Genomic DNA, 10,126 nt, shown 5'->3' with positions numbered 1-10,126 from the left:
CGCTTCGTCCAACGAGAGGTGCAGCGACCTGTCAATCAACTGCGGTGGGAACTGAGCCGTCCAATCAGGTTCCAGTCGTGGCCCCTCTAGCTCCGCCCCTGCTAGCTAGCATAGTGTAAAAAGAAAAAACTGACGTTATGTGCTAGCAACTTTTAGGAAATATAAACCTTGACTGATAGTTATAGTTGTTAGTTATAAACGGTACATCATACATATTTTTAATAGCTAGTTCACAACTTACTGACAAAGAGTCAAGTTAGCTAGCTCCGCCTGTGGTTATGCACGCACGCACGTACGCACGTACCCCAGACCAAAGAGCCGCCGGGGAACCGTTATTTAACTTAACTTCTCCTTCAGCTGCTTCAAGTAAGTGGTGTGCTAGGTTCACTGCAAGGCAACAACGTAAATCTGCACGTACTTAACTGTAAAAATAATCCTGAACTTAAAGGAAATACAGAAAGCATTTTTAAAGCATTCAGTGAAGGAGAAAGCTGTAATACCATGTGGCTACATCTGTTAGCGTTACTAGCTAGCGCAGTAATGAGTTAGCAAAGTGAGTTAGCTTGTTTACTCTAACACTCATCTTATCGTGCAGGTGTCCAGATGTCTTTCTGGGTTTGCTGCAGCTCCTGCTTCCTTTCCCCAGGTGCTGACCGACAACTGGCTGTCACGACCTGTGGACATGTCATCTGTAGTGTCTGTTATCAGAAAGGTAGATACAGTTGATATAATGCAACGAGCAGTGAAATCAGTCACTGTTGGGAATCTTTTAATGTATTTGAAAGCTCAGGGCCTCGTCTTCACTTCAGTTGTATATACTTGCTGCAGGCAGGTGAAAGTGTGGATAGACAGAGACACCTGTTGGGCTTCAAGTGCTATTGCAGAGCTGATGATTCAGTTTTACTTCAGGTGTACTCAAACCAGGAGCTGCTAACTGAACTTCTCCATGCCCACTCTAAAGATAGACATTTTCCCCTAGAGAGAGTGAAATCTCTGATCTTGTTCTCTCTCTGTCAGTGGGTGCGTTTTGTTATATCCACATGAAATAACACCATTCAACATTGGATATGGGACCTCTTGAAGCTCTTCTGGAGGCCCTTTGGTCCCACTTTGGGAGCCGCTGGTTATATTCACCATCCAGAGCTCTATTCCTGATGGGCCTAATCTCAATAAAACTCTCCAGAGTTTGATTATACAGTATTTTGATCCACCCTGGCTTGCAGGCTTATACCCAGAGGTTACAGTTAATTAATTCTGGGTCTCGACAGAAGCACCATGAGAACCCTTTTTGTTCAGTTCCTGTATTGAATTGAGAGCCAACATGATTTCTATAGTCTATATATAATTGCATTTTTTTTTTTTTTTTTTTTTTTACAGGCAGCCAAGACAAGTGTTTCATATGCAACGCCAACTGCCAAGTGTCGCCTCTCTCTGACAAAGTAAGAATCTTTCTTCTCATTAAATTGCATCCTCGGGTGGGGTAAGATCGCGCTTCATAACTCATATCATTGTACAATCCTGCTGTCATTAAAGTCATGTTAGATGTCTTTGTTTCAGAGCAGCCCAGAAGTGAAGACCCTGTTCTCCGACATCGACACTGTGACAATCCAACACTTCACAGAAATCGGCAAAGTTTGGTCATTTTCTAGCTTCACATCATAAAATACTAAAAACAGTCTTATTAACTGTTTATATCAGTTCAGCATTAACTGTGTGTAAAAACTCTATTATGAAGAGCTTTATATGCAGCCTTTTTTAATTTTATTTATTAGTGCAGCTGTTTCTTTCCCTTTCTCAGGTTATAATGTTCCAGGAAAGACATCAAAAAAGACTACTGACTCACTACAAGCAAAGGGTGAGAGACATCTACTGCATGTTGCTGCAGTGTGTGTGTGTGTGTGTGTGTGTGTGTGTGTGTGTGTGTGTGTGTGTGTGTGTCTGTGTCTTTGAAGGCTTGCTTTTTCTTCATTTGGCAGGTAATGTACTACAATTTTGAGGTTCAGTTCTATTCCATTCCATTAAATTTCGAAACCATGTTGAAAGTATGAATCAATTAGTTTCTGTTCTTTTTCGCTCATTAAACGACTCATAAACTTCATACAGCATAAAATAGTCACACCAGCATTACAGTTTTTTCAATTACAGAGTGAGAAACTAGAAGAGGTAAATGTCAAGATGAAGCAAGAAATGCAGCACATGACAAAGTAAGTTAAAGCTTTTGAATCATTTTATCGTACGCAATTCTAAACTGCAGTTTATTAAAAGTAATTATTTTTCCCTTAAAAGGAAGCTGAATGAACGGAGCGCCTACATTGCTATGCTGGAGAACTCTCTTCAGCATCAGAGGTACATAACACGTGCTGATGTGCTAATAATGGGATATTATACCATGAGCAGCTTATCTTTTAAACCCACGTCATTTTATCTAATGTCAGTCATGTGTTCCAGTTTTATTTTTCTCATAGATTTGAGACCTCCTAAAATATATCAGTATGAAACTTACTTGATAGTTTCCCTCTGTTCACACACACTATGTCCTGAAAAATATGGTCTCTAACTATTTTCCAGAGAACATTTGGCTGATGTTTCATTCATTCATTGTTTCACATCATTAGTCCTCATGCATCAGTGATCATGATGCTCATGAAATAAAGTTTAAAATACTAACTAAATCAGCATTGATGCAGGCAATAAAAACTTTAATAATTTGGCAATAAATGATGGTGGTGCGTGCCTCTTTGGTTTTGGCATCTTTTTTGAAAGTTATTTAAACCAGCTGGCTGTTATGCCTCACCTCTCACTAGGTGTCACTCCTGGCACATCTACTCCCAGCCTGTTACTCCCACAACCAGCACTGAATTGATTTGAAGGGTAGTAAAAATGCCAGAATTGCTATTTCTTAGTTCTTAATTATAGTATTTAAGTCCAAGTTCTGGAGTAAACTTTGACAAGGATCTGACAATTAATTACAACAAATATTACAGCCTCCAGTGTTAGAAAGTATTTAGGTCATATTCTACATTGTTCTACATCACCTGAAGTGTGTGAGTACTGAAGCTATGTCCTTTATAAATGTTCTGTAAAATACAAACTCAAGGAAGACATACTGTAAGAAAAAAAAATCTCAGACCAATATTCTCGTAAAAGGAAAATTGTCTGTCTTAAGCACACCTTGAAGGGAGTCTTCATCTTATTCTCTTATTCTAGGAGTCAAACCAATAACTGAACTGATTAACTTCGTTTATTACTGTTCTCACTCAGTGCCAAAGTTTCCTCAGTGCCTCAGATGAGCCACAGTTCCCACACTGCACATGGACATAAGTCAGGTAACAATAATCTCATTATTCAATGTCACTATCGTAGAAATAGAAAAAAAGAAGCTATGTACATTTGTAAAAATGTTGCCTTATTTCTTAAATTGTGATGATCAATTCAACCAAAAACTGCAAAAGGTGGCCCCAGTATAGAAAGAGATGTAATCAAATCAAGACTACTTCTTGTTACATAACGTCTGTCCCAAAACACTCATGTCTATGTAAGAAAATCTACAGCCAGGCAGGATGGTGTTATTTACCAAGACTGAGATCTCTTGTCCAATTAGGCCCCTGAGTGACCATAAAACTGTCTCAAGTCATGTCTCTGGGGTCGTGGCACTGAACCATGTATTTTCATTCATGCCCCTTATGATCACTAATGTCTCATCATCATTAATGGTAAACTGTGGTTGTAAATGTTGTGTTTCTGTCTCCTGCTTAGTGTCAGTGCTACAGATCCCATACAACTCCCCAATGACCCTCCCAAGACACTCCCCAACGACTAGTATGTGAGTATCGTACCACCTTAGCTGTTCACTGTATCTAATAGCATCTTTGACCTTCTTCCTCACCCCGTCTCAGACTCTGTTTCTTTTAGTCTGCCCTTCATTACCTCCCACCATAAGAGAGAGAGAGGAAGAGAATGTAGGACGTGTTTCACAGTGCAAACAAGTTATATCCTGGGTTCAGCCCAGGTGTCTTATGTTAGCTTTAGCTTCTCTATAGCTTTGCCCTGCCCTGCGGCTGTCTACACACACGCACCTGAATAAGCTAAGGGTTCAGTGAGGATTCCCTGTTGGGTTTTCGAGACACCGTTGACACAAGATTGATTGGCTGCATGAGCCTAATAGTACAAATGTTGTTTTATCCGCTGAGACTTTAGATTCTTCTACTGAGCGAAAGCAGTGTAGATGATGGAGAGAGGATATTAACCCCGTTAGCAGTCTTTCCGCCCTGCCTGCAGGGTCAATTCAGATGATTTAAAAAGTAAAGTGATGGTTTATGCAAAGTTTATCTGGAACATATGTTGATAAAGTTATTTAAAAGGACCAATACATTTTAATTATAGCTTGCTTTTTCAAAATATGTTGATTTTTGTTACTGAATTGAAGTAAAAATCTGACTTAGCTGCTAAATCAGTCAGGTTTAGAGAAGCCCCAAGCTTCTCATGGTTTACAGAAATGCATAATGTTTTCAATCAAATGCAAACAACTGTACTTATTTTCCTAGAATCTAATTAATTTTGGCTTGTTATAAAGCAGTTGAGGTATCACTGCAGTGCTCAGCCAACTGAATCCAACACCACTAACGAAGCTTGCCCTCCTGTAGCACTGAAAACATGGAGCTGGATGATTGGAGTCTGTTCAGGAAGGTAAACTTCATTATTTCACCATCTGTTTCTGCGATGCAGTTTGTGTACTGGTAATTTAAGATGTCAGTACATGGAGGATGACAATATTGAGTAACAAGCAGATAAAAAGTGATTTGGGATGTTTCTCTGTCTTTCAGCCTAAGGCTGTCCCCAGACTGTCATTAATCAGTCCTCCACAGGATGGACGGATGGGTATGTGCTGTGCTCTGCCTGTCGTGAAACCTGTTTTCAGTCATTATAGGAATATCTGTTGCTCATGACTTTGGATCTGCTTTGGCGATCTCCCTCCGTAACTGTTTCATTACATCAGTGCATTGAGCATTGTACCAGTTAATTCAGGGTTAGTGGTTTGACACCCCTCATGGCAGTAAACATGTGTACATGTTATGCTACCTAGGATTTAACACAATTAGTTTCATTTAGATAATCATCACCAACCTACTGTGGGGTGTATGGACTCCACGCATCAGCCCCCACTGTGATTAAACCAACAGAGATGTTGGCAGTTGTTATGTTTAGGATGACACCTACTGGGCTCCTTCTCTTTGATTATATCATTTAGTCTCTTAAAGGATTTGACCTCCATTGTTGCAGATAAATCAGATGATAGCATTCAAGTACTATCAAGATTGTGTAAATGCATGTGTCAATGTTTGGTTGAATGCAAACGTAAATATTGTATTGAAGGAAATCATAATATTTAACCAGCGGCAGATTTATTGTGCTTATTAAAGTGCTCAACTGACGGCTTTATTTATTGTTATTGCGAGATAAGGATGGCATGTGTCATTAATTATGGAGCTCTCTGCTGCAGAGGGTTGTGTACATGCTGTAGGTGTTTTGCAATGTTGGGTAGCAACGTCTAAGTTGAGATACGCTGGAGGATGACTCACCCATTTATCTTGTCTTCCTGGATGATTTTCCAAATGAGATATGCCGCAAGCTCATGTGATGGAAGAAGAGACACATAAGCCCAACCAGGAATATTTTGTGTGTGTGTTTTTTAATCATTATCAGCCATTATGTCTGTTTGACCTTGCTATGGATTAACATGGATCTCTCTGGTGTGATGTTCAGGCACCGTCTCTCACAGATCGTCCAGTCAGAACACACTGTCCAACCATTCAGCTCGCTCAGCCACAGTCAGGCAAGTGATTTTATTCATTCAAGTCGTCATAACACAATCAAAATAATGCTGATTGATTATTTTACATGTTCTAACTTAAGTTATTTTAGCTCCACTATAAACAACCTGTTTGACCAATTGTGAGAATTGTTTGTTGTTTGTTATTGTATTGACTGGTTTTAATGTTCTTAACAGCTGTCTGTCTTTCTCCAGTCTTTGAACTGCATGCTCTGTGTTCATTTGCCTTGTTCCCTGTTTTGTTCTGCTTCTTTGTTTTTCATTTTGCTTTGTTATATTATTCAAGAAGCCCTTTTAAGACCTTGGCCAGCGGACTACAGATGAAAAATAGCCCTTTAGCATAATTCTGGCGTTTTGACTCATGTATAACCATGCGTTTATTACTTTGCACTGTCCCTTCTTAAACCCAAACAAGGGATGCAAATTTTAAGCAATTTCTTTGATCAATAGCTGGCTGCCTTAACAATTGACTATCAGTTAGTTATTAATAATATATTAAGTGTTTGGAGTTTTTTTCCAGTAGAAAACTGTTTGTTGGCCTCATTAAGGAGTTTAAAGAACAGATAATACAACTAAAGTACTTGAATAATAAATGAAATAACACAAAATAATGACTTTAATAGCGGAGCTACCGTCTGTAGAACAACTGCCCAACAAAATCCAACCCATACTGAGGCTACTCAATGGCTAAAATGTAATATCAGCTTGTATCGAAGGTCTTTTTGCATTTTTAAAATACGTGTGTGTTAATTAAATGCAATTTCTCATACCAGTATTTTGTTTTATTTTGATATATTTGATAAGCAAGTATACTTTTTCAAAAAAATACTTTTTGATGTATTGTGCCCATCTAAGATTGTTGGGTAGTACATTTTTAATCGATCAAAGATTAATCATTAACATCCCTAATCCAAACCAAGGAAATAACTGAAAAAATCATGTTAAAGATGGGGAAGGTTGGATAGTATAAAGAGACGGAGTAACGCACTCTTGGTTTTGGTCATTTCATGGCATTTGTTGTCAATAACCAAAGAATGTAAAGGGAAATCGTGTTTGTTGATCATGTTGCTTGCAGTGTGAAAAAGGGAAAGCAGTTTGCATTTCAAAAATGTAATAAGATACAGCTGTAGTGTGAGTGACCTCTCCTCCCCTGTCCTCTCCCAGTCGTTTTCAGGGCTCACCACTGACTCCAGATATTTCGTACGGCCAGCGCTTTTCGTCTCCCGTCTTCAAACTTCCCTCCTCCTTCAGACACTCCATGTCCTCCCTGTTCTGCCCTCCTCCTTAACAATCACAAGTCATGACGCCTTCGGAGGAAATGCACCTGGCCACTGACATGTAGATAGAGGTATTTGTACCTTTTACGACCTAGTTCGTGTGTTGTGTTGTGAAGTTTAAATCTGGGATGTATCGCACTGTTCATTGATGACAAAACTCAGATTCTGTGTTGTTGAATTACACGTTTTTGTCTCACAATCAATTAAACTAATGAAAATAAATGAAATATGATCTCGAGTCTTGTCTTTTCCGTAAATATTGTGATCATCCTTACATAATGCTGTATTTATCCAGATGAAATCCTATTAACATTTTCCACATTGCTGTGTGATTATACGTGGTCCCAGGTCATGTTATCCACTACAGTGTGAGTTGTTTAGCCGTGTTGTTTTGAAAGTGAATTACTTTCACTAATCCAGCAGAGAGACTTACAGGCCTCCACCTACAGAGCCTCACAAGCCTCTTGCCGAGGGCACAACTTGACGTGACGCTCGCTCTCCTGCTCCAGCACCTGCTCGACTTACAAAGATAAACTAGGATTATGTTCACCAAAAAATAGGTCCATTTGCTGGATTGTACAAGACTAGACTTCAGGCTTGACAGGAAAATGCTGCAGTAACATCAGGAACACCTTCAGGCGGCTGTACAGTTAACGACCCTCACACAATAGCTTCCGCACTCCTGGCCCGCTGCGCGCAACTTCAGTAACATGACTCGTAATACCACCTTTAAATCTTGTTACAAAACAGCTGCAAGTGAAGGCAAAGCAAAGTGTATCCAAATAGAAACATGATATCACCTGAACTGGAGGAAGAAGCTGATGCGGTGAAGCGGGCGGCAAGGACGGCCAGATGTGTTCAGACAGGTCGGTCCTCTCTTTGTCGACCTGCGTTCTTGCCTCTATTGTCCCTGGCTGTCAGGGTGGTGAATGGTGTCTATTGAAGAGGGTTCAGGTGTGACTGTGTGTGTGTTCTGGGCTTGTGCACGCTATATTCAGGTTGTGTGTGTGTGTGTGTGTGTGTGAAGTTAAAGGGTATTGTACAGAGTCAGTAGGCCTGATCCTCCTCTGCGCTCCGGTGGGATTTGAAGTCGTTTCCTGTTTTTTAAGGTCCACTTAGAGAGAAATGGCTCCCTGGGGCAGACTAAGCTGTCATGGTGTCAGACACTGACAGGCAGACGACTAAATCAGAATAATCTCTCCCTTATGCACACACGCACACACACACACACACACACACACACACAGGGCCATCCCTTGTCTCGTACCTCTCACAATTGCAGTAATATTCCACTAAAGTCACACAATCCTTTTTCTCACGCACTAACGCATCTCCTTCTCCCTCCTCATCTGTCTACCTCTTACTTTCTCCTCTACACACACACACACACACACACACACACACACACTCTCTCACACACACCTCTGCATGGCTCCAGGCTGTACAAATGAGCCCTGCCACTTCAGAGAGCTAAAGAAAACTATTCTGATGTCAGTGGTAATTATTCAGCAGCATGTTCCCACAACTTGTCCACCCCTCCTTCTCTTTCTCTCTCTCCATCTCCATCTTTCTGTGTGTGTGTGTGTGTGTGTGTGTGTGTGTGTGCGAAAGAGAAGCTTCTCTCTTAATCTGATCCAGATTTCACACTTTGTCACTCAGTATTTCAGTCTCGTACCTTTGGTGCTGTAAATGTAATCCCCTCTAGGCAAGACACGACATGAACTAAATGATTTCACACTGGAGCTATTTGTCTTTCTGAGGTGCACAGAGACAGTTCCTGTGTAGCCCTGCAGTGTAAAATCTGTGATCCTGTCACCTTTGCTGTTTAACATTTAAACAGAGGGGCACTAATGAAGATGTTTTTGTTAAATATATGCACAAAAAAAGCCCCAAAGAGACGATTTATTTCTGAATGTCTTCAACTTATTTACATGTTCTGTATATTTTTTATCCTGAAACCAAACCTTGATTGCTTGTTCTCTACTGTAAGTATCTACTTTTTAAGCTGTTTGATGATCCAACATAAACCATGTATAATATACAAGGAATCCCTATTTAAAAAATCCTGACATTTCACTCTGGTTGACTCTTTCCAGCCATGAGGAAGACTGGGGCCTCCTTTTCTGTGAGTTTATCAATAGCTTCCAGGTCATGTGATCAATCGACTCAAAATCAGTGTGGGATCATGTAACTACACTGGCTGCATGAGATACGCCTCTTGTTTTTACATTTTACATCTCTAAATATTTTTTATGAATTTTTATATGTAAATATTAGCATGCTAGCTCAATAGCTTCCAGGTCATGTGATCAATTGACTCAAAATCAGTGTGGGATCATGTAACTACACTGGCTGCATGAGATACGCCTCTTGTTTTTACATTTTAAAAATTATTATTTTATTTTCATCAGCTTTGAGTCTCCCAATCAACACAAAACAAAAGACGTAAGCAGTGTGGGATCATGGGAATTGCTGTCGTCATTGTTAAACAACCACCATTGCTGATTAAAATCTATCTATGTGACTCAGGCAGAAATGTACGAGGTATTATTTTGTATTACGTTACATTTAGTCGTGTTCACTGACTTCCCTCCTCACTCTCTGACTCTCTCCTGGGAGAGAGACAGATGATCAAATGAAATGCAACGTTAAGTTGAATAACATTTTAAAATCTCTGGGTTTGAACATCGTTGGAAGTGTTGGAAGTATAAGTACACAACTCATCAAAATATATCACACAGGTTGAGTCGTTTTTAGTGCAGAAATGTTACATAACATACTGTCTATTTGAATAAATGTTTCTGATTAGTGTTTTTAATATCAGTTTAATCATTTTATATGTGATGTTACTTTCATTTTCCATACCATAATTTATTGTGTATTATGTCATAAAAATGTCTTTATTTATTCCTTCTAGTCAGATCCTTCTGCTGATGGTTCAGGGACATAACTTATAGAAAATACTGAACTAAACTGCACTGACTTGATGTCACATTGACCGGCCTGTAGGTGGCACTGT

The 10,126-nt window shown here is 39.7% G+C and overlaps 1 protein-coding gene across 3 annotated transcripts; it reads left to right on the top strand.

The window, feature by feature from the left end:
• Positions 1-123: 123 nt before the first annotated feature.
• rnf212 (ring finger protein 212) lies at positions 124-7,328 on the top strand. 3 transcript variants are annotated; one of them, XM_084353873.1, is made up of 13 exons: positions 124-366; positions 596-712; positions 1,378-1,439; positions 1,543-1,632; positions 1,799-1,855; positions 2,146-2,204; positions 2,287-2,346; positions 3,262-3,326; positions 3,757-3,823; positions 4,644-4,686; positions 4,824-4,878; positions 5,764-5,833; positions 6,995-7,328. In XM_084353873.1, the coding sequence occupies exons 1-13, from the start codon at positions 279-281 to the stop codon at positions 7,116-7,118; spliced, it is 957 nt and encodes a 318-aa protein (XP_084209999.1). In that variant the 5' UTR covers positions 124-278; the 3' UTR covers positions 7,119-7,328. The 3 variants fall into 3 exon arrangements, with proteins under 3 accessions (XP_084209999.1, XP_084210000.1, XP_084210001.1); XM_084353874.1 differs by having other exon boundaries at positions 125-366; positions 1,558-1,632; XM_084353875.1 differs by lacking the exon at positions 124-366 and having other exon boundaries at positions 602-712; positions 1,563-1,632.
• Positions 7,329-10,126: the final 2,798 nt, after the last annotated feature.

The sequence above is a fragment of the Pagrus pagrus genome, assembly GCF_965226575.1.
Source record: "Pagrus pagrus genome assembly, chromosome: 5".
NCBI lineage: Eukaryota > Metazoa > Chordata > Actinopteri > Spariformes > Sparidae > Pagrus > Pagrus pagrus.
This window is presented reverse-complemented; position numbering and strand designations above follow the sequence as displayed.